Genomic DNA, 25,211 nt, shown 5'->3' on the forward strand with positions numbered 1-25,211 from the left:
CGGGCCCTGCGGCGGCCGGCTGCGCTGCGGGCCGCGGACAGCCCGCGGCAAGCGGCCTTCACGTGCCGCGTGAAAAAGCAGGCCTCTCTTGGCGCAAGTACAGCGCAAGCGAGGGCGTGCTCACACACCGTGGGCTGCGCTCCCGGGGAAAGGAGCCTTGGGAGAACCCAGCTTTCCAAGCCACGTGTGTATAGGGACTGCCCTGCCGAGAGGGGACAGAGGCCTCGAGTGAAGGTGTTAACGTGGCTGCGTTCACAGAACCGTTAGATCACGGAGGTTGGAACAGACCTTGAGATTTGTCTACTCTGTCTGCTCCACTGTTTTGCATCTTGCTAGGTCCTGGTCCATTCAAGGCCATTTTTAAAATGTACCTCAGGCACCATCTCTTAAGAACATTTCTTGAAACTGTGTAAGGTCTGCTTTCAGAGTATGAGAGATAGTGTCCTGTACTATTGAACTAACTTTATTTTAGAATACTTAAGTGGCTTGTTAATTTTCTGTCGGTTTGGGGTGCTAATTGGAAAATACGGTGGGTATTTTTTCTTCTTAGGCTTGTGGGAGACCAATGCCCCTAAGCCAGGAATAACCAGGAAGTTGTTTTATCGCTGTGGGAATCTCTCTAACCACTATGGGTTGTGCTACAAGGCTTGTGGGAAAGCAATTTAACTTGTGTGTGTATTTGTCAGCAGGGAGATTAGTCACAGATTCTTTAACTCAAATAAACTCTTCAGGCAATTGATGCTCTATTTTTATCTTGATTTAATGTTGCTCTCTGTCCTGAGAATTTGAAGAAGTTCTCTTAAGGACCACTAATCAGGCTGGTTTTTATCAGTGATGAAGATGGTTCATAATTGTAGTCTAGAGAAGAAAGATGCTTGATAGTTGATATAGGGGGAAAAATCAAGAAAGGAGCTGGTTCTTAGGCCAGTTTGTTGTTTGGATGTTCACACAGGGCTTCAGAAATAAGCTTACTAATTTGGTTTTCAGTCCATAGTATAGGTGGTTTATGGAAAACTTCTATTTTAGTGTTAATTTTCAGTTCACAGAACTGCAGTGTTCTCAGTGATTGTATCAGCTTTGAGCTACTACTTGATTTCAGCCATCTGCATGTTCTCATTAGCTAGAGCTCACTTGCTTTACAAGTGCTTAAATTTTGTAAATGCCTAGGAAAGAAGGTGATGAGAGGTATTGTGGCAATTAGTCCTTATCAGGTAATTATTTCCACCGTGTTCTGTAGGTTGGAATATCATTGCAGAAACACAGAGGTTAAATGAAGAATGTGATTAGCCAGTTTGCTCAAGCATGTAGAATTAGATGTTAAGGTTAATGTGCTTAGCTCCTGTCCTGCTTTCAGCTGTGTTCTCTGATTTCCGAGCACACTCAATTATCAGCTGCTTGCGGTATCAGCCTGTTTGTAGCACACGTTTGTGGATGTATTTGAGGCTGAGCATGGGACATGGCAACGTGGGAACCACGTGGATCTCTCCAGAGGCTCAGTCACACAGTTGTATTTGGAGCAATGGCTGTACCATACCTACCCTCCTTTCTAAACAAGACTGGAATTCGGAAAAATGTTTTACAAGCTGTGTGTTGAATGCTGAGAATAACTAAATCAGCATGTTAAATTTCTTAGTATTTAAACATTGTAGGAGATAAGATAACTAAGGAGTTTTATTTGGCATATTTTTATGACTGAAATAATGTGTGCAGTTTACCAAACTCAGCAGGTTTGTACTGAATTTCTGTTTGATTCAAGTCCTTTCTGGAGGCAGGAGAATTTTCATTCCACAATTCTTATGTGCTAAGCACTGAGCAGTTGAATCAAAATCCGTTTGCCAGAGGAAATTAGAAATGGCATGCTTCAGAATGAGTTCTAGCAGGCATGAAAGTGGTAGTTGCAATACTAAAAGAGGAGCTGTATCTTCTTTGCTCTCATATGCCATGTGGGGTGCCATCAGAAAATTCACGTTTGAGTAGCACTGGTGAAAACAAAATCGCTAGGGTGGATTAAAAGATAACTTTTTGTCTTCACAGTCAGGAGCTTCACTAACTTCATTAATTTTATATGAAGTTTTGGTCTTAGGACTACATCTGAAGAGAGAGATGAGTAGAGTTCCTACCTGTGTGGTAGGAACTGTCTGTATTATTAATGGACTTTGCAGCAAGGTCGTTTTCAACTGTGTGTACATGACAGGTATCAGTTTCCATTTAAAATCTGTGAAGTATAACTCAGGGAGGCAAACAACTTGATTTAATTTCTTGTAGGCTGCTTTTTAAATGTGTATAAATTTTAACAGCTTATTTTTATTATAGATAAGCACTGTAATGAGCACTGTATTGTGCCTTCCTAAAGCAATCTACTGTTTTAAGGTAGCAATTTTGCTACCTTAAAATTTATTAGAAATTTTGTAGCAGGTGGAATAATTTTCTGTGTCGGATTTAAAAGTTTTATTGAGAAAAGGGATCTAAGACAAGAATCAAATACTTCCTGCTTTAATCCATTTATTATTTGAAGTACTAGCTATTTGGGCTAAAACATTCCCAGGGTGTACTGGTGCTGAATTCCCTCAGGAACTGGAATAGCTATTCCCAGCTCACTTCCCAGTCTTATTACCAGCTGACCAGAGCAGATGAGAAGGAGCAGAGAAGCTGCAAGTCAGGGATCCTCCCAGGGCTCTGGATAGCTGTGCCCTTGGCTGCCTGAGCCCTGGAAATCCAGGGTAACCCTGGGCTTGCCTCCAGTGCAGAGTTTGAGCCTCTGTTGGACAACACACTCAGGAAGAAAGTTGATCTGTACAGAGGACCAATTCCTTTCTGAGGTAAATTGTGTTCTGGGAAGACAAATTGCTTTTGAAATAAACTGCAGATGGAATTACAGTTGTTTCAGAAAATTTGATTTTAAGTTGTGAGCCATACCACATTAAGCACTTGACAGATAAAGCCAAGTCCCTTTGCTTAAAGAATTAATGGAGATAAATTCCAAGTAAAAATTGAAGCAAGTTGTTTGCCTTTGAATTGCCTATATGAGCATTTATGTTTCCATTCCTCATTGCACCAGAAATTGAAAAAAAAAACCAGAAGCTTTTTTTCTTGGGCTTAAATGTTATGCTGTACTGCTTTATGTAGCTACCTTGGAAGTGTAGCTAAATAGGTGAGAGCTGGGGTTATTTTCTTACCCCAAACTGCTGCAGAAACTGTTCAGCCTCTGTCGAGTCAACAGATCTCTGGACAGTTGCATAATAGTTGCTGGGTGAATGGGAGGATGTGAATCTGACAGGAATGGGAAGTGTAGTGCTGTTCTCACACCTCTTGGCTAAAATCCTCTCTGTTTGTGTTAAATGGAGACGATGCCGATGAGCATCAAGTGTGTAGGACTTCATAGAAATCCTTCTGCATGGGACCTGCCTGCATACTGGGGCAAAATGTACTAAAATAGTACCAAATAGAAATCTAATTATTTTCCAGATCTTTGACTTGAGAACATCTGAAGTTCATGGGTTTTATTTTCCACCAATGCTTTAAAGTACAAACTTCATGTCCAATTTGTTTTGGCATAGGATGTCAAAGTAGAGATGGCAATTTCTCTATCTGCAGGAGAATGTACCAGCATTCAGTCAGAGTAATGGGAGGTAATGTTGGTACAGCATTTGTTCTTTCAAAGATGTATTTTTAAATGAAACAAATATGCTACAGATTAAAGGATCTAAGGAATAATTAATGTAATCTGATACTAATTTTAATTCCAAGTTTGTGAATAAATTGTTCTACTCTGAGTACCATATTTCTTGATTATATTCTTCCCTTTTTTTTGCCTAGCCAGTACGTGATGTGACAGGAACAAACTGGGACGTGTGGAGCAGTTTTGTCAAGGCTTTGCTGTTGCTGGAGGGCTGTCCCAGTAAGATGCTGCCACAGGCAGCACATGAAGTAGGTGAATCCCAGAAGATTCCATTAATTTGGGACCGTCTATATGACCACTTTTACCAAATGAACACTTGACTAGAAATCTTCATTTCAGTCATCTGTTTACAACCAGTCAGAGACCAAAGCTTATTAAAAGCCATTTTTACTGATGGCATAAGATGCCAGTACTGAGATCTATTGGTTTAGAGCCTTTCCTCTATAAACAGCTTCAGCTGTGTTGAGCCATAGCAGCTCTGGAGAGCAGACTTACAGGTTTTCTTCATTTACTCCTTTTGCCTTGACAAAAAGAACCCGAATTTGGTGATTTTCCAGGCAGGATGCAGAAGTTAATTTGCACATGTTGCAAATTTGAGATGTGCTTGCTGCAATGTTGCAAAATTGGAGAAGAGGTATTCAGATTATTTCCATTTGAGATAAAGGCTTTAAACCTTTCAATACTTTGTCTTATTAATGAGATACTTAGATACTGGTGGTCTGATTATTTAGTATTTTTATGTATTACTTTGCATTAAGTTGAAGTTTTTCCTGACTGCTAAGTTAAAGTAATAAGCTGCTGGTTTTTAATTCATCTGTAAATAGTAATGGTTTTGCTTGGCTATAGCACTGTAGAAGTAGGGAGTGAAACTCAAAGTTGTGCAAGTAAATTAGGAAGTTCTAGGTTTAGCCTAGTAGGGAGTAGGCTAGAGTGTGTCTTGTTTTTTTGCTTGAAGCATTGCTACAAAAATAATATGTAGCAAAGTAATATTTAAATTTATTATTTAATTAAGCATAAGATTTTGTTTTTCTTTACATTTCCAGAAGTTCTGCTAATAGAGCTATTAGCCCTTTATTTATGATGTGAATTTGTCATGGATTCTTAATTTGTAAGTTGAAGGTACTGGGGAAAACTTACCTCAGTAAGTGGTTCAGAGCAGTTTTCTGAGCTTTTAACTTGCTAATAATTCTGCTGCAGAAATCAAAACATTGACTAAATTATGATAACTACTTCATGAGTAAATATTTTTAATTGCCATGAAAAGTGGCTGTGCTGATGTTTGTTAGCTTTAAAGATCTTCTGTCTCCATCTGTTTATATAGTTGCTGTGCATGATGACTGATGTTGCCAACTGGTTACTTCAGCTCTGTGACAGAGCAGATAAAAAAAGCTCTTCATGTATATAGGAGCTGATGCCCTCATCTCTTGGTCAGGCAGTCTATAGATACACAAATTCTCAGTGCCATGTTTTGGCACTGTTACTGTCAATACATTGATAATGAGTGTTGCCAGATAATCTAGGTGATAAAGATTAAATATGCTTTTTAGTGACTCTTATCCCTGTAACACCACTTCTGATTTTCAGATGGCTAGGACAAAAAGTAGTTCTCTCTGGAGGCAGCAGGTCTGATCCAAAGCTTGCTGAAATCAGTAACAAGTTAATCTGATTTCAGTGACCTTCCCATCAACGTGGCCATTAATGATAGAGGCTTTTGTGGGTCACTGTGAAGGCTTCTCCTTTCTCAATTCCTGTATCAGTGAGATTCTGTGTAAGCAGCTGGTTTGTGCCATTGTGGCATAATCTTTAGCTTTTGATTGGTATTTCCTCATTTCTGATTTAAAAGACAAAAGAGGGCATGATGTAGTTACCCAATCCTGAAATATTTGTGATTTTCATTTGCTGTTAAGTGTGTTTGAAATTAGGTGATGAAAAAGCTGGTAATGGGAAAGCTGATAAATCTTCCACAGATGGACTCAGAACATGCCAGCTTTGTTCTCTTAAATAAGGTTAGGGGGAAAATAAAGTACTTTAGTCAGTTTATTTCCTGGAAATTGTTTTTTAGAAAATTTCTGTCTACTTCAGTTAACATAGCGAATAACAGATAGTTTTATTTGTTAGTACAGTTATTAGTATTAGTACAGTTTATTTCCTGGAAATTGTTTTTTAGAAAATTTCTGTCTACTTCAGTTAACATAGCGAATAACAGATAGTAGACAGTGGTTTGCCAGGAGTGAAATAAGAATTGTTTGAAAGTAACATCTACAATTGAAATGGATCTTTTTTGCAGCTCTTGGTGTCCTTGGCTGTCTGGCTGAAAATTATACCCCAAATCTTTCCAGCCTGGAATCAAAGCATCAGAGGCTGCAAACCAGTTTTTTCTTGGTTTAATACTCAATTGACAGTCAGAAGTTGTTGACATAAATGTAGTGTGTATTGTTTAAATAACAAACATTAAAGCTCTTATGAACTTTCTAGAGAATGCTAGTTTCCTGCAGTGCTTTTGTTTGCATTTCTATTAGCAAAATCAACTTTAGCCTCTTTCACTTTGGAAGAGTGGTTATGGAAATCAAGATTGTTAAAATATGCTTGGATGCTTAAATCTTCTGTGAAATATGTTGGTGGGTGAAGCCCAGATACAAAGTATTAAGAATTACCATTCAAGTTTGTTGGTATAATTGAAATTGGTGTTATCAGAATATTCCAGGAGTACATTGGCTGGTATTGTTCAACACATCATGGATTTCTTGGGGGGAAAAGATGTAAAAGTGTATAGTGATATCTTTTCCTGGTCTTCTTTCACAGACCTCAGGATTGTTTGTGGTGTCCACTGCATGTAGAGATCCAGCACAAAATCACTGGTGGATGGCTCATCCCAGAGGAATCTCAGAATGAGAAAGTAGGTCAGAAAAGGAAATATTTCTGTTTTAATTAAATTGTTCCTTCTTGAGCACACTTGAACAATTTTTGAAAACACTGTGTCAAGTTTTTCGTGATTATTATTTATTGTTTAATCTTGTCAGTGTTGGCAAGATAATGTCTAACTTACCTGTTCTATTTCATCTCTTCTACTTTTTCCTTTGAAAGGCAGTAGGTTGAAATGAAGCTTATTTTGAATTACTGGAAAGGTAGGGTCTCTGCATAACAGATTTTCTGCTTTCAGAAGGACTACTATATTGTTGTTTTCTGACTAAATGAGTTAAAATCACCATGGAAGTTGTAAAAGCTTATCCTGGTTTCTTTTGTCTTACCAGTTTTCACATAAGCCTGCTGTTTTTCTTTAGTGAAGAAACACTAAATGGCAATCTAAATCATGCATGCTTTTAGATTGTTCAGTTATCATTAGAGGTCAGCTTGCTTGAACAAAGGATGCTAAGATGTTCTCCTCAGGTTTTAAGGCTGCATTATCATGGTGGCATTTACATCGATGTAACACTGGGCTGCCTAAGCAGAAATTAAGCTTCTTCCTTGTGTGACCAAAAACCTCAAAGTAAAAATGAATAGGTGAAGGATGGAGTTAGAAGCCACTCTCCTTCACTGTTCTCTTCTCTTCTCTGTAAATACTTTACCCCTCACCTACACTGAACTCACGCTTGTAGTGCAAGTCCATTAATCTTACTCAGTTTTAGGTACAATTTATTCTTGTTTATTAGATGGCTAATTCAGTGAAGGTTATGTAAGTTAAAGAAGTTAATGGGGCTGTTAACTTAAAGAAAAAAAAAAGCCTGTTATGTGGCGAAACACTTGTCTTTTTTCTCCCAGAGTCCTAAAGTCACAATACAATATAGGGCACTGCCTCAGGACTTAAAGTAATTCTTAACATTTTGAAAACTAAGGTGTGATTGTGTGGGTGACTTTTGCAATATAAGGTAAGAGAGCACTTCATTCAAATAGTGTATGAGGTTCAGGAACTTAACAAAGAAAAAAAAGTTACATCAGATGCCTTGTGTTAATCCTGACTTTGAATCATTTGATTATTTTGTGCTTGTAAACCAGCACCTGAGACCTCAAGTAAGGAATAAAAGCAGAGGAGGACAATAAATCTCATATTGCAGGAAGAGAGATTTGTAGATATAGAAATGGTATAACCAGGGATGATGACTGTTAAAATCTCAAGAGGTAGGGTGAAAAGCTGAGCTGGAAAGGGTAGTTTTGTATCTTATCCAGAAGGTGAGGGATTATGCACTGGGGAATGGCAGTGCCATGTTTAAGGTAGGAGTATGTAAGACTCACTCACTGAGTTCTACATGTGGTTCAATGTACTGTGCAAGCAAAAGTAAGTTACTTAAACCTTTCATTGCCTCAGTTCCCATAAAAAAAAAAAAAAGGCAAAAAAGATGATAATCTATTCCCAAAGTCTTAAATATATGGGGAGGACATATTAACCTTAAGTATTGCTTGGAACTGAGCTGGTTGTACAAACTTGTAAGGTACTCGTATCTGAATTAATATGGGCCAGAAGTTATGGAGTATGGGGTATGAATTCTTAAGGAGAAGCTCCTGGAATTTGCTTTTCTAATAAACTCATACAGTTTCTCTCCTATCAGACTTGATTTCTTCAAGAAATATAGGAAAGTCTTTGATATTTTCCAAAGTGATAAGTAAAATACTTCTTGTCTTGAATCTTTATAATTTTCGGAGCATATTCAATTTACTCATTCCTAGGAACAGAAATAGTGAGGTCTAATGGAACTGCAGCTCATTAATTTTATGTTGAAGATGATGAAAAATAGAAATTATGTAAGCTTTTGCAGGTTCTGTTGAATTAAAAGAATCCAGAGAAACAAGTAATAGAGGAATGAGCAGAAGTGCTCTTGGAAATAACAAGTACTATCCATGGCTTCATCCATAAGCTGCTTTAATGGGTCAGTTTGGATAAAAGTAATGGTTGTCAAATATGTTACATTTGTGTTTTGCCAGCAGATTTAATTTCAATTGTTTTCATACTGTATGATTAATATGTCTGAAGTGAAGTCAGTCTGTCAGCAAATCTTCATCTGGCAAGTTGCATGATGGCAGGTGAGGAGTAGGTAATATAATTTGACCTATGGTTAGAAAAATTTCTGAAATGCTAAGTAAGGTGGAATTATTCAGCAAGCAAAGAAAATAAATACTGGGATTGGCGTGAGTTCTTTGGGAATGTGCCAGTGTAGATATGATTGTGCTTTTTTTGCTGAGAATGTCAGTTCAGCTTGTTTAAAGCAGTGTAGTTTCTTGAACTTAGAGTTGGTTTTGTTTTCTGTTTTCCCACCCTAGATTGTAAAAGAGCATAAAATTGAGATAAGGTGGAGGAAGGTGACTTTATTAGCTCTGTAACTGCATGGATTGCTAATTCTAAAGGACCTGTTGGGAATAAAGATTTTGCAGTTGGGCTGTTCCCTGGCCTTCCTGTGTCCAGCAAAGGAGCCCCAGGAGGCAGAGCTCTGGCTTCCCAGGTGTGAGACTTTCATTCTTGGAATAAGCTCAAACCCCTCATTGCATCAATGCTTGCAAAGCAGTACTAATCCTAGAGATCAGTGGCAAGCTTTCTGCCACTAGTTCTGCTCTTGACATCTAGTTCCTGTGCTGAGAAGTCACTATTTAATTTTTACAATAATGGGCTAAAACTACTCTTGAAGTATCATGAGTACTCTTATTAATGTGAAGCGTGGTGGCAAATTTCTGTCATGGAGCCTGGAACTAGACTGGAAAGCCAATGTAATGTGGAAAAGCCTAGATAGCTTCTACATTGGAACAGCTTCAGTCCCCTCTAAACTGTATTTTGATTTATATAAGGCAATCTATTGAGAATTTGAAAGAATAGAGTTTGGCCTATTTGGGTAAAGTTTCCCCACATCTTTCTAAAATACTGATGTTGGCTGCAAGAATGAAATTTTCATTGTTGAAAGGTAAATGTGAGTCAAGACATTTTTTAAGGGGCTTTCATTTTTTTGATATTCTCAGTCTTAGGAAGTTGGGCTCTCTTTGGAGAGGACCCAGAAGTACAGCGTAAGTGGCTTTCAAATGCTAAGCTGTGGAGAATGCTGCTGATGGACAGCTTCCTTCTCCATGTTTGCATGCTTCAAGGAAAGCTGAGATGCCCACTAAACAGTTTGTCACTTCAGAGCTGCCTGGAGAAGGGAACTGCACAGAACAGCTTCCAGGATCAGAACTTTATCCTTTAAACTTGCCTGGAAATAAAATGGAAGTGCTTGTTTTTTAAACACTGTGTTTGCCCAGTTAAAGGGATTAGCATAGGTAAAGGGACTTGACAGCTGCTTCCCATTTGGGATTGGAATCTTAACTTCCATCAGAGCTGGTATAGTAAAACTTACTTGTTTGCCATATAGAGAAAGAAATGGCAAGTAACATCATAATGTATGAAGGACTTAAAAACTACACACTATGATTGCACAGTTCTTAATTCTTATAATGTTACCTCTTCCCTCTTCTATATTTGCCTTTTTAATGAGGCAATTTTTGAATGCATTTTAATGGACATTATTTTGGATGGTTTTCTTTTTAGCTTCATCAAATCATGTTCTTGCACTTGCTCATTTTTGTCAAACTTTGCATCTGTACCCATCACTTACTAATTTTTTTCTCACTGTGATCAGACTGTTCAGTTTTCTGCATGGTTTTTCTGTTGGCAGCTGAAGTTCATAACATATTGTTTATATATTGTAATGTCATAAAGTTGCTGTTGAGAGAAGTATGTTAATATTTTGATTCTCACTTGTGTCTGAATACCTTGTATTTACTGAATGAATGCTATCTTTATTTTTTAAAAGATACCTTCAATTAGTTTTTAGTCTGATTTCCATTATATAAACTAAATCTCCATTTGCTGCTTTATAGATTGTGCTGACAAATATGATGTCTTAGTGGTTTAGTTTTATGTCTTTTATTTATCTCAAATTTTTCTTCTGCTCCAGTGTTTCATAGTGGTTAACGTGAACTGTTGCCATACCTCTCTTAATGTTTTTTATGAGCACATGGCTCCTAAGTTGGCACTCATTTAGATGATATGCTAGTTTGACCTACAAGATAAAGTTTTAATATAAAATGTAATGTTAACATAATTGTAGTTCTTGGAATGCAATGCCAGATAATTCAGAACATGAGCCAAGATAGAACAAACTGTATTGCTTTTTGAATTCCTGTATCTCTGGTCTGTTGTAAAGATTACTAATCTCTAGAGAAAGATAATGGATCACGTGTTTAGTGTAATAGCTTTTTGGATTTTTTGCTTTATCTGCTAATTTTAAAATCTTTTAAAGTAAGCTCATATAAACAGGTTTTAATGTGAAATTTATTGGAAGGAAAACCAATATGTATTTGCTAATTTCCTGTCATATGCTCAATACTACCAAAGCTATTCTTTATATTCCACGTGCTTCCTAACACAAGCAAGTTAAACCTGGAGTTACTCAAGTCATTAGCTGATACCAAAGAGTACTTTGATATGGAATGGATTGCAAATTGCTTGTGTTTCTTCACCTCTAATTTTCCCCTTTCATGTTTTTACAGAATGTAAAATTCAGGTGCATGTGTGTGGCATTAAAGCACCACGAGTTACACGGAGCAGTAGCTGTCTGTCTGTAAATGATGTCACTTGACATGGAGTAAGGGTGGGTTACAAAACACTCTTCAGAGCTACCTTAGGACCATATGTGTGTTGGGGCATTAAACAGAACTCCTGTTGAAGAGATAGATTTCTAACATTGGCACTGTCGTTTCTGTTCTATGTGAAAACTTTCTGCTAGTGTTTTTCAGAAAATGTTTTGAAGACTATTGTGATTTTAGCTTTGTATAGCAGCTCACATGGTTTTCTAGATAAAGAATATGCTAATATACTAATAGCCAATATGGGCCTTGTGTACATCAGTCCTATTGTTTCTATTCTAGTGAAAATCAAGTATAGAACTTGCAACAGCAGGCAGACAGAAAAATAATTGCATTTGCAAACAGGATTGCAGTTCTAATACAGAAGGAGTTAAACTATGAGGTGACCATTTCTTTATAATCTCTACTCTCTTTGCATTATATTGCAGAAAGAAGCAATTTATAGTTTTACTTCAGATTGGAGCAACTTCTGTATGAAGACAAATGAATAAATAGATAAATCCCTTTAGTTTCCATCCTTAACTCTTCATACTTCAGGAGCTTTGCAAGTTAAACAACTTAAAATTTCAGGGGCACAACTATGCAGTACTGCAAGTAATAAAAACATTTCTAAAAGTTACTGAATCAAAGGCAGCTGAGTGAAGGTACTCAGCAATAATGGCACAGTACAGATAATAATTGAAGTATTGCCTTGAACAAAAACAATGAAGAAAATTATGTGCTTTGAGAACAAAGGTACAAGAAGGTTTTTACCTGTGGCTATGCTGCTGTGCCCTGCTGCTACACACTATGATTTGGAACAGTAGAGGGAGATCCAGGATGACTTGTTACATCATACCTTGACTTTTTTGATTTTTCTTGAGGTGTTTTCAGACAACTGAATTACTATGGAAAAGGGTACAGGCCAAATCAGCGTTTCTGGCATTAATTAGTACACTTCATTCACATTTTCTTCAATTGTAATGATTTCCGTTAACTTTTCGGGGCAGTAGAATAGAAAATTGTGATGTACAATTTCTTGAAGTATAATCAGTCAAATTACTTTTAATCAATAGTCAAAGTGCATTGCTGTCCTAAAGTCTGAGAGAAAAGCTACGCCTTTGAAATAAGGAAATTTGCATCTAAAAGGCACCTTTGGCTCAGTCAGCTATGTTGATAGTTACTCAGTGTCACCTGTTCCCTGTTAAAGCTTAACCAGTTTGCTAAACTAACAGCCATCTAAACCATTGAAATGTAAAGGCTTATATATTAAAAAGCCAATGCTAATTTTCTTTATTTATCATATCTTAATTTTTTCATAGGTAAATGCCAGAAGACTTGAAAACTTTGTTTCTGTTTCCAGAAGATTCACTGTAGTTGTCACTCACTTAAAATAATTTGAATTTTTTGTGTTGTTTTCCTGCAGTGCCCTGGTAAATTTACAACTTTACTACTTACTGGAATGGCCAGAAAAGAGTGTTTGACGTTCATGCAGTTCCGCAAAGAAGTAGGTAGGTGTGTTCCTTCTGTGGCCACAACAAGGAGCAAGTGTGGGCAGTGAACCGTCAGTGATCTTTGTAATGCTCTTCTCCAGTGTACAGAGACAGTTTGGCTCAAGTCTGAAGGTTATGTTTCCTTAAGGGAGCTTTATCTCTTAAAAAATCCTAACGCTCTCAACTTATAGATAGAAGAGCAAATCCTTTTCATTTACAGCTGAAGTGTATTCTTGGGGTGCATGCAAAAGGGAAATATTAACATAATATTGAAAATCCTTTGCCCTTACAAGAACTGAAATTCTAGATTTGGATATAAAAGTCATTACTGTCACGCTAACATGTAGTTAACATCTCTCAAGAGTTTTGTTTAAATTACAATGCTTGCAAATAAAGCATGTGTTTGAACTTTTCTTTTGAGACACTGGATCTGTAGAAATGTGTAAAGCTAGCTTTCATCTTCCTGAGATATGGAAGCACTGAGGAGATCAGCTATTGATTGGACTGGATTGCTAGATCCTTTGAACCTCACAGAAATACACTGATGATGCCACATGAAGGATGTAGCTGCACACTAGAAGAACAGATAAAATATGCACAATTTTGCTTGGCATGGGGAGGGAATTAGATAGCTCTGGTGCCATAGGTTCAGTCCTGACAAAAAGTACTTGCTGCTATTTATGTTTGCAGCAAGGTTAAATGTTTGCTCTTCTGGAGGGACCCTGTATATACAGTGATGAAGTAGATGAATTCATAGTTGAGCTATTGGTCTGAAGGTGTCTCATGGGCTTATGTGCCACATGGCTTCTTCTGGAGCTCCTTGTGCAGCTTGTCGTTTTGAACAGCCTTGGAAAATTACTTGCTGTAGTGATGACTTGTGTTCTCCAATATGACTTCTTGGCGTGGGTGGCTGATTTTTCAGTTGACAGACAGTGACCTTTAATTGTTTCGTGATGCTGACAAATGAGAAGTATCCCACTTGTCTTAAAGGCAAGAGGAAGTGCAGCTTCTGTTAAGGTCTATTGCTAGCTTAACCACTTGTGGGGAGTGAAAGACATTTTCATGGCACTAGTAGATTACGTATGTGGAAATAAAATAAAGTAGATTACTTTACTTTATTACTTTATGGTAAAATTCAGAATTACACCTTTTCAACGCCCTGTCTCCCACAGTAGAAAAGCAAAAGGACAGTCTTACCTATGGCTGTTGTACAAAACAGTGACAATATCCCATTTTTGACTATGAACATGCAGTCAGCATCCAGGTTTTCATTTTGAAACTTCATCTTTTTTGAGTAAGGCTTTTGTAAAGATGGGAAAATAATATTGGTGGCTTTGTGTTTTAAGTATTTCTTATATATATATATATATATATATATATCTATATCTATATCTATATCTTCTGGTCCTGATAAGTCAAATCTACCAGCAGTTGATCTGATGGAAATCAGGCTGTTGTGATGTTTCTTTCACCATTTACCTTGCTTTCATCTTAGGTCCTCTATTGCTTTATCCAGCTCTGTTTATCAGGTTTCAGTCCCAACATAGATTTTCATTGGTAATGATACTTGTGGAATATTTTCTGCAAACTAAATAGTTTTTCTAAAAAAAAGCCATAATGATGTCATTCTGATATTGTGAGGTATTTTAATATGCTGAAATATATGGAACAACATATTTCTTGACAGCAGGTATAGCAGTTTAGTTGTTTAAATAGTTCTCAAAAATAAAGGGTTAGGGAGTGAGTGTTCTTCAACGAAACGTGCATGGCACATTTGTGTATCTTTCACCTTCTACCTTTATCTTTCTTTTCTACTCAAAAGATCAGTGTTCTCTAGAACTTCTGACTTCTTTTGTTTGTAGCAGCCACTGGATGCTCATATCTCCTTAATTATATGTTTTAGTGTATTGCAAAACAAAAATCAATAAATAGAATTTACTTAAGGGGCCATCTCAAAAGGCACAAAGGCTGTGAGGAAAGAATTATCAAGTTAATCACCAAAGCCTACCACCTTTACTCCAATTTTCAAACACAATGAAGACTATCTCAGTGGCTGAATTGAAAGTGTATTATCAGAATTCAAATTTTGCATCATTTGGTTTCAAAAAATAATAATGGTAAAATAAAATGGCTGATGCAACTGCTCAGTAGATGCCTTTTTTATATGACCCAAGCTTTTATGTACAGAAGAAATGTCTTCATTTCAAATCCAGGGAAATATTTTCCTTCTAGAGCACAACTTTAGAAACCACAGGCCCTGATCCTGCAGGCAAGTAGGTGCACATTAAGTATTAGCAATAGCAATGCCATTTGATTGCTTGCCTTCTTTTTGTGTATGAATAGTTCAGTAATAGTTATGAAGAACAACTTGCCTCTTCTTAGTCAGTATTTTGATTTAACATTTTTTACGGTGTCAGGCTACGGAACAGTTTAGAACGCTGATTTCTGGTTTAAATTATTTCCATGCTGCTGCAAGAGTATTTAGGAAGGTTTCTATTGTGTTACCTAAACCATAGGTGTTCTGTATTCTAAAGATCATGTTGTTACTGAAAGTGCTCCAAATAAGGAAAAAAAATTGGATACCTCGTGTTTATGGCTAGGTATTGCTGAATACAAGTTTTATGTACTTGTAAACAAGCTGTACCTATTTTGAGCCCAAATGTTATTGCAGTCCTCTGGTAATAGCCAGTAAGAACTAAATACTGAATGCTGCTATTTAACTTCAATGGAAGTACTAATAGAAATTATTTTATGGTCAGTAATTACCTAAGTACCTCATTTAGAAGTGACTTTATGCTAATTACAGGTACTGCTGTAGGCAAGTGAAGGTTTGTGGTTTTCATCAATTTTGATATCAACTAGCAGGGTTCTTGCTATACCACCCGGTCTGGTTGACAGCAGTGCCTGTGCACTGTATTCCATGTGCTAACACAGTGTTAGTATGTGAGCCAAATGATCCTCCTGGTGTAAAATTGCATTTGGTTAGGCCATTTATGGACAGGACTACAGTCTTTGCCTGAAACCTTGTATTAAAATTCAGATAAAAGGTATTTGGTGATTGTAACAATCACCAAACAGGGGATGACAGAAATAAGACCTGTTCATTTACCCAGTTGCCTCTGTGTGTGTGTGTGTGTTCTCCCACATCTGTGTTCCCTTGAGTTCTTCTGTGTGTGTTCTCCCACATCTGTGTTCCCTTGAGTTCTTGTTAGGTGCCACCAGCCTTGCCTACTGCAACCCATGTAAATCTCTTTGAACTGCCATTCACTTACACATATCATCTTTTACACCCACCTGATACATCCCTCACTTTTATGTAGAGTAAGTTTGCTTCAGCTACAAGGTGCTTAGCTTGAGTTCTTCTGTCAGTTTTTATTTTCCGAACACAATTGTTCATCTCAATATGAATTTGGACCAAGGTTATTGTTTTAGTAGATATGTGCTGTTGCTGGTATATTGATTCACTTGCAGTGCCAGCAGGAGTTGCTGGCAGAAGGATCACCCTTCTTTTTCTTGCACAAGTTGCAAGCAAACTGTAATGCATTCCTCACTTCATCCCAGAGCTGTTTCAGTTTCTAAGTGTATGAAACTGTTACTGCACTACTTGCTGTTTATTCTTTCAAAGTTACTGTACAGCTCCAGTGCCTGGCTTTTTAAAAAGATCACGTTGAATTTTGGAGGGAGATTTGAGCAGCATGGTGAAAGTGCCAGGAGAGTTTCCTGCGATGTAATCAGAATTCTGCATCAAGAAGTTTTTCTGGTTTCCCTTTGGTTGGCAGCTGTCTTAGTAGATTTGCTACTCCACAATCAGATGGGTTGAGTTGTAGAAAAGAGAAAAGCCCAGCCAAACAACCCTACAGCTTGAATTGAGCTGAAACCAAATACTCTCAAGATGGCTATGAATAATTCAGCTTCTTCTGTTGTAAGGTAGATGAATCAATCCTTTAGTTTTTTATACCACATGTAGGAGGAGGATAAAGTCAAGTATGTGAATAAGGGAGGATGAAGTCCACAATAGAAGTTAAAATTAAGAATTTAAGAAATATCCTACTTTATGTATTTATTACTTACTGGGCCAGCTTTTCAGCAGGTAAAGGACAATATAATGTTTTCTTGCATATTTTAGGGATCAAGTCATTAACCTCTTAGCATTTTGGATGTTCATCAAGCTTCAGCAAATCAAAGCAGAAAGTTAAAAGAACACACTATCTCCTGAAACTTTAGTGTTTCTAGAGGGGAAAGTACACTTTGGCATTATATTGGTATAGTTCTTTGTCTTCTGATGCATTGCTGTCTTTTATTTCTGTAATTTTATTTGTAGTTTGAAACTTTGTAGTGTGTAACAGACATAAAGAAACTCTTAACAAGATTGAATTAGCATGGTTTACTTTTAGTGTACAGGGCTTGAGTAAAGACTTGATGAAACTATTTGGATGTAACTTCTCAAAACAGAGATTTGGACACGCGACTACTGTGAATATTCAGGAATTATAGGAAGCTGAAGCTGTGTCATCCTCTTGTCCATCCAAATTACCTTGGCATAATGCTTAATGATTATTATGGTGAGTGAATGCTATTAATGAGTAGAAAAATACGGAATAAAATTGATGAGTATTTTTAGGGTGTTTTAGGGATACTTTAAGGTCATGTATGTAGCATCAGAACATTTCTAGAGGGAAGAAGATTTTTAAAGCTATTTTAAATTTCATTCCATGTGCAGCAAATCACTAGAGATTAACAATCTGTTAATGACAGTTTGTTTTAAAAACCTTTAAATTTAGAATTCCTGTCTTACTGTTTAGATTGGAGGAAATACACTATCTAGCATAATATATTTCTGTATATTGAACCTCAGTTGCAGTGCCTTGCAAATGTAAAACTTGCTGATGTAGTTACTGTTTTTTAATAGATCATTGACCCGTCAATCAGACTCTGACCATTTCAGAGATAAAAAGCGTGGCTTTCATTGGCTTCTGGGAGTAGAGCACCTTTCCACAAATTAGGAAATGGTGTAATAATTAACAGGTATAATGGATGTGTGCATTCAGGTTTCAGTTGTGTCTTCATGAGTTTTAGCTCTTGTTATCTTTTGTGTAGTTAGTTAACCTACTGTCTGCCCACAGATAATTTAACTACAGTATAAAATGGATTTTTTTGTGGCAGTAGAGTTTTACTAAAATATTGGTAGCTTTTTTGCTCACCTTTTAAAATCTGAAGTGAATTGTTCTCTCAGACTTTTATTTATAACAAGGTGTAGTACTTAACTAACAAAACTCATTAAGTGAGAAATAATTATGTTCTAAAGCAGCAAAGCAACAGTTCTTTAAACATTTTTGTGTACGGAGAATTTAGGTAAACTTAATTTTTTTTTTCTTTCTGATTTACAGGCTTAAATGATTTTAGGTACTGATGTTTCCTAGTACAGGAAGGAGTTTGACATCTTTGACCCAAAAAGTCACTTGGAATTCGCAAAGTAGGTCATTTAGTAGTGGACCTGTTACACGAATCAGAAAATTGGCAGAGGTCACTTGCCATTCCTAAGGTAATTTATGTTTTGAAAATATTAGTTATACTTTCATTTCAAACATACATTAAATAACATCAATATTCATTTCCTTTGGTGTGATCATAGACTCATAGAACAGCTCAGGTTGGAAAGACTCTTAAAAATCATCAAGTTCCAAACCCTATGCCATGGGCACATTTCACTAGACCAAGTTGCTCAGGGCCCCATCCAGCCTGGCCTTAAAGTAGTGGCACTGCAAAATGTGAATCAGCAAAGCAAATCCTAAGTTTAGAGAAGTTAGACTGGAAAGTTAAGGAAAACTTTGAGAAATTTGTGTGATTTATAAACCTTTAAACATGTCAACAAGCAAAAGAGAAGTGGTACTTAAATTGAGGGGCTGATAAATTACTATGTAACTGGACATTTACTAAGGTCATTTGAACTGATAGTAACATTGTTTGTCTCAGATCTGTTACTAAGCTTTTTACATCATGTATTGGTAGCCTTTTATCTACGAAACTTAACATCACTTCTTTAGGGATTCAAATTCACTATCATATTGCTTAGTCTTTCCCTTACCTGATCCACTACTTTAATATTGACAATAAATTCTGTTCTTCTGTTTATTTGTATGTTACCATTCTTTATATAACTCAAAGCTTTCACAGCTTTGGGTATTGCCCTTTAAAAGTTACCATTTTCTGGGACTAAATTTAAATGTACAACTGCAGAAGTTTGAACACTCCAATGATGTAAGTGGTATTTATTTTGTTATGAGCATAAAAGTGATCAATACTAGTCTCTGGGTTTTGTAGCTTGTTTGTATTTTGCCCTATCTAATTTTAGTGATGTATGTTGCTTTTCTAGTGACAGCAGTGACATACCAGAGATCACTATTCTGGGGTGTTTATGGTTTTTCCATGTTACAGTGAGCCTTATGAACGTGCAGATTTATTGACCCCTAGTGGGGTTGTTAGGAAACAATTGCTAATTTAATTAGTGCTGAATGAAAACCTTGCATATTTTTCAATGCTGCATTTGTTTCAATGGTCTTTTCCTTCTATTTACAGCTGGATTAGCTGTCCTATTTTTCCTGGTGTTCTCTACATCTGCAGAATTGCCTATTGAAGCAACTTCTATCAGCAACAGCACTCCCAAAACAAGTAGCTGTAATTAGCACTTTAAGGAACAGTTATAGCTGTTTCTGCATATATTAAAATAATAATTATACAGCAGAAATTTTTAAAAATAAAAGGTCTTCTTTTTGTGTGCTGTGTAAGTGGGCTTATTTTTAATTAGCTAGAAAAGCTAGTAATTCCTTGAGTAGTTTGATACTACGTAAATGAATTAAAGCAAATCCTAAATCACCTGCTCAAGCTTTACTGACCTCTTAGTGGTTATTAAATAATTATTATTTATCAGTAATAGCCTGAAACAGTAGTTTCATGCCAAAACAGCATGTAAAATATTGCATTCCTAGCAAACTTTACTTTTAAATAGCTCTAGTGTTTTAATCATTTAGTTGAAACTGTAATTTTCTGGGAGATGAAATGATCTAACTATGCTGTGAAGATGTCTTACATCTATTTAAGATGAGTTAAAATCAAGTACTGAATAGTGAAGTCACATTTGACTGTTTAATTAGCAATAGTAAATGAAGACAAATAGGTCCATAATTAAACTTAATTTTAACTTCCCATGTATCGGAAACTAAATGTTGCTGTAAATTTATTTTTCTGGGCAAATTTGACAGAAAGAAATGCTAAATATTTCTAAAATAATTTCCCTTTTATAGATTTTGTACATCTATTTTTATAGGCTTGAAGTAGTTAAGTAGTGTTTTTAGCAGCTAAACTGTGAAATATTCCCATGAATTTTAGGTATTTTTAAAATTGTAAAGAAAAAGTAAAATCCTTTTCTTTGCATCTGCTAATATTTATTATTGTGCTTTTTGCATAAACCACTGTATTTGTACTCAAACTTACACAGCAGTCAAAAATGTCAAAAAGACCTGAAATTCATATTTTTGTGGGAGCCCCCAGTATTCCGAGGCCACGGGAGGGGTCAGAGCAAAGCTCAGCCCCTGCTGGTGAGCAGTGGAGGGAGCTGCGCTTTTTGTGCGATAACCCTGGGTTTGTTCCTGGGAATCTCCGGGGTGCTGCTGCCCCCTCTGTGCCCCAGGCAGAGAGCTCCACGCCCACAGGGGTCCCTTCCAGTGGGGACAGAGCTCAGCAGGGCAGGTTCATGGCAAAGGAAGGAAAAGATTTGCCATCTCCTGCCCCTGTGGCACTGACTTGTACCAGCACGCCTAAAAAGAGCACGAGTTTAACTTGCTCTGATTGTGAAGAATCCAAAGATAGATTTGCACCTGCAAATGTAGATCAGGCTGCAGATGAACACCTGCCCCAGGGCTGTGCAGAATCGGCTGGACAAGAGAAACCATCAGGTGCCTGCTGCCCAGAGCTCACTGAGAGAAAAGCCCCTCCTTCAGAAATTAGCAGCTCTGACATTTCTGCTATGGTTGCCAGCACTGAGCAGGTCAGCATCCATCTACGGTCTGTGGGACTTCAGGCAGCTCACAGGAGTGAGTGTCACAAACATCTAAGTCCATGTATGGATATGTTTTTCCAAAAAAGTCAGGAGTCCAAACCAAAAGAACCAAATGACTGTGCAGACTTTGCAGTGTCAGCAGACACAGAGTTTCGTAGTGTAGTGACTTTGAGTCAGGTGGCTGTTTTTGCACAGAATGAGATGCAGGAAAGTACTGTGAAACTATCAGAAACAGAAGCAGGCAAAAAAGCTGAAGAAGGACAGTATGGTCATTTCCAATGTGATTCTGGTGTTGGAACATGTACTACTGCTGTGACTGGAAATGAATATGAGGAAGAGAATGCAAGTTCTCTTGAACTTTTTAGTTCTGAGGATGATGGGGAAAATGTTTCAATTAAAGCTATAAAACAGGAAGAAAGTGCTCAGGAAAATGCAGAAAAGTTTCAAGAACTTAATGTTCCTGCTGAGCAACTTGTAAATGAAATCCCTATTGAGCCGTTGAGCTCTGGAATACGGTGCTCTCAAGGGAACTGTTCTCACAAGAACTCTTCTAAAAGACCCCGCAAGCATGAAGATTCCTCTCATCTCTCTCACTCAGCATTTAAAAGACAGCTGAAATCCAAGAGAGCTAAACTGAGTTCTTCTCCACCTGGTTCCGGGGTGAGAGTGGATCCAGACAGGATGGCAGAGTTCAAGAAACTCCAAAAGAAACTATCACTGCTTAAGAATTGCTGCAGCAAAAATCAAAAATACAATATTTTGGTCACAGTTGTACATCCTTGTTATATCAAAGAGATACAGAAGAAGACTAAACCAAAATCTTCATGTAAAGTTCCTGTGGCAACAATTGTTGTTATTGACCAGTCAGAAATTGAGAGAAAGGTGGTGCTGTGGCGTGGTGCTGCATTTTGGTCCCTTACTGTGTTTCCTGGGGATATCATACTGCTTACAGGTGAGAGTTCTTTTGTTTGCCTTTTTAAAATATGGATCTTAAAAATGCCTGTTTAAAGTAGAAGAATGTAACAAGTAATTTGGAACTATGGCTAAGCATTTGTAAGTTGTTTTCTTACATCATTTGAGTCCTCAGTCATCCTGCCAGTGGAACATTGGCTATTCCATGGAAGTTTGCCCTCAGACACAGCCATGGAGAGTCAGGGCTATGCTGTAAGGTGTCAGTGTTTTAAAACAGTTGTTCCTGAAAAGTACAAGTGCTACTACAAACCAGACCTAAGCAGTGTCAGCTAGGGGGCTAATAAATTTAAGAATTACATCAAACTAATGAGAAAATTTTACTAACTCATTGTAAATGGTGTTGGTAGATTCAAAAAAATAATCACTGTGTTTCCAAGTGATCTCTTTCAAACCCTGTGCTATACACATCTGTATGCAAGGTGGTTATAAAGTCAAGAAAAATATGATACATTTCAAATTGTCAACACATGAGTTGATAAAGTTGCTTTTTTCTTGCAGATGTAATAATGTATGAAAATCCTTGGTGTGGAGAGGTCATGCTTCAGTCAACATTTACCAGCCAGTTACTGAATCTGGGGAACTGCTCAGCTCTCAATACACAAAAAGGTAAGGTTGTAGTGCATAAGTTGCCATGAAAATCACAGTAAAAGAGCTATTTCAATTACTCCGTTTTGCTGGCAATGCCTCACACATCAGGTAGAATAGAAATGTGTGCAACTGAGAGGTACAAAACACAACAGAAAAATATGACAGGAACACCTGAGCACAAGATGTGGACATGACATCAATAGGCATGTGGAGATGGTGAGAAAGTTTGGTGGCTACCAGTCTGAACTAAAAAAAAAAATTAGTTTAATGTAGGAAAGAGCAGTTATCCCAGGACCTGTCCCTGTGCTGTCTGAGATTGCATGAGGATTAATTTTTTTGCAAAATAGAGTAAGTAGATCCATTCAGGGAAAGTGATTAATTGCAGGCCATGGAGGGTTGGAGACTGAGGAGAAAAAACTCTGGAAGTATTACCATTGCTCTTCCTGTCTTTGTAATGTCCACTGTTGTGATGCCAGCTCTTAAGACAGATTCTGAGGTCAGTGATCAAGAACAGCTTTCTTCTTACCAAGCTATGATACAAGGGTTTTTTGGTGTATTTTAAAGTATTGCACTTAGCTTAACTTCATCTGCCTCCTCTTGATACTACCCTGAAGTACAGTTTAATTTAAAATTGAGTGTTATATATCTCAGGAATTTCTTACCTTAAAATTATTCTAAAACCATTCTGATTTTTTTCAGTGTAAACATGTTCCAAGTCACAAGTTTTATACTTCTTATCATAAAAAGCAGTATGTGACTTTGCCTTTTTTCCATATAAGTTTATCCTCTTGTGGATGATGGTGTTCTCCATGGCTTATTGGCATACATATCATCAGAATTTCCACACTTCAGAGACATTCCACAAAGACAAGTTCAGAGACTGGATGATGTTCAGTATGTGCAGCTAGATCAGCTCCAGCCAAGTACTTTGGTGCACTCAGTCCTGAAAATTATCAATATTTCTGTGTTAACAGGTAAGTTCATGCACTGAACTTCAACTTCTGCAGTAGGTGGAACTTAAATAGTAATTTGGCACAGCAAAATGTTTCTCACTGCTTGATTTCAAGCTTTGCACAAGAATTTGGTCACATTGCACTATCATCTTGAACTAGTAGGATACAAATTTCTACCCACATCATCAATATCATGTTTATTAGTTTTAAATGCAGAATTTTGAAGGTAGAAATTTTCATAATTTGCTCTAGTATGTAAATCTTGGAACTAGATATTAGTTAGATATTTTGTCCAGGTGTTCTTGTTCAAAAATTATTTGTGAAAAATGCTGTAGTTTAGTGTGGAACTGAAACAAACATGGAGTATCCTGGATAAGAGCTATGTAGAGATTTGTATGTACTGCTACTAATAATTTTAGTTTGCCTTGTACACCTTGTGCCTATAGTTTTCTTCAATGTCAAAACTTCTAGAGAAATGTTTCTTCTGCTGTATTCCACAGAAGTTATGGGAACTTCCAATTACAACAGTTGCTGAGAGATTGAGTACAACTTCTTTGTACTCAATACAAGTCAGGATGAATGGGAGCTGAAAGAAGCTTGGATACCTCCTGCTTCAAAGGGAGTTGTCCAATTACTGAGTACTTAGATGGATAAAAGTTAATTAATATACTTTATGCACTCAATCAAACTAGATTCCTGTTGCAGAAGAAAGCAGGTTATTTTCTGTCCAGAGGAAATTATAGGTGTATTCTTCTTTGCTTTTAATTGTAACAAAAAATGTGATAACACCATGATTTCACTGTTAATACTGGGGCATGTGGGGTTTGTGTGCTTATGTGCTTTTTACTGTAGAAGTAATGTAATTTCAATTTTTTTCAGAATCTGTGTACAGCTACAGAGGTGGCAGCCAAAAAAAAATTATTCTAACAGTAGAACAGAACAGAGATCAACACTATAGGATGGTTCTGTGGGGATCAGGGGCTGCCTGGTACCCCCAGCTTCAGAGGAAAAAAGGTAAGGTCCTTGTTTTAGACCTATTGTTAGGTCTAAAAGGATTTTTGTGATGCTGTTAGTGCCTTTTAAGTATTCAGCTGGTAACATTTATCCATTCAACCTTTAAATAGTCCCCTTGGAGGGGTAATGTATTTTGTGCTAATTCTAACATATCTCCTCTGTTTAGAAGCAGTGCCATCAGCAACAGAATTTGAATGTACTTCAGAAGACTGAGAAGGCATAAATATTTAAAAACTTGAATCTATATACAAGATGCACTTACTTATGTAGTGCCTGGTTATGTTACTGTAAAAATCCATGAGTGTTAACTGTGTTACCAGTTTTTCTGAGCCTTCCTTATCATTGTCTGGTTTAGCATGAATTACTGGGTTTTTTCCTACTACTTTAAAAAAAAAATTCTGCTTTCCACTTTACTTGTGTCAGGCTTTGTATCCTGATGATCTTGAGATCAAGTCCAGCTGTAACTTATTAAAAGCATCTCTTGCAAGAATTAGGTAGACTGTGTTTCAGCAGTGACTCCAACCAAATTTTACCAATTTTTACTAGTAATTCCTAGACTTGTTCTTTTAAGAAAAGTTAAACTAGGTTGATGTCAAATTGATAATTGTGGAGATAGAAGATTAAAAACAGGGACATATTAAAAATGGAAGTTGATTAATAACATGAAGATGTTTTTCTCTGAGACATTGCCAGCCTTAGTGCTGACAATGAATTTCAGAGCTGGTTTGTTTTTCAAAAGGCTGAGTTGTCTTGACAGCTGAATTTGGTAGACGTGAAATGAAATTTCTGTTATGGGACAACTCATGCAAAGTTTATAGGAAAAGGAAAAACCTTACATGTCATCACCCTTAAAAGGAAGTTGCCAAAGCTATATG

General features: G+C 37.0%; 1 protein-coding gene across 10 annotated transcripts in view; it reads left to right on the forward strand.

Moving 5' to 3' along the window:
* Nucleotides 1-166: 166 nt before the first annotated feature.
* Nucleotides 167-25,211, forward strand: part of SHLD2 (shieldin complex subunit 2) — a 29,470-nt gene continuing 4,425 nt past the window's right edge. For 4 of the 10 annotated variants that reach the window (XR_005952707.1, XM_041405150.1, XM_041405157.1 and 1 more), the window contains exons 1-9: nucleotides 248-2,819; nucleotides 6,482-6,575; nucleotides 12,687-12,771; nucleotides 17,206-17,315; nucleotides 18,141-18,295; nucleotides 19,330-21,761; nucleotides 22,280-22,387; nucleotides 23,149-23,343; nucleotides 24,202-24,336. Coding sequence is in view for 9 of the 10 variants with exons in the window: in XM_041405150.1 (XP_041261084.1) it covers nucleotides 20,258-21,761; nucleotides 22,280-22,387; nucleotides 23,149-23,343; nucleotides 24,202-24,336 (1,942 nt within the window). In the remaining variant the exon portion in view is untranslated. Of the gene's footprint in view, nucleotides 2,820-3,816; nucleotides 3,928-5,585; nucleotides 5,686-6,481; nucleotides 6,580-8,932; nucleotides 9,112-12,686; nucleotides 12,772-17,205; nucleotides 17,316-18,140; nucleotides 18,296-19,329; nucleotides 21,762-22,279; nucleotides 22,388-23,148; nucleotides 23,344-24,201; nucleotides 24,337-25,211 lie in introns of those variants that run through there. The other 6 variants (XM_041405152.1, XM_041405154.1, XM_041405153.1 and 3 more) reach the window with 6 other exon arrangements.

Source organism: Onychostruthus taczanowskii, unplaced genomic scaffold (genome assembly GCF_017590055.1).
Source record: "Onychostruthus taczanowskii isolate IOZ18803 unplaced genomic scaffold, ASM1759005v1 scaffold22, whole genome shotgun sequence".
Taxonomy (NCBI): Eukaryota; Metazoa; Chordata; class Aves; order Passeriformes; family Passeridae; genus Onychostruthus; species Onychostruthus taczanowskii.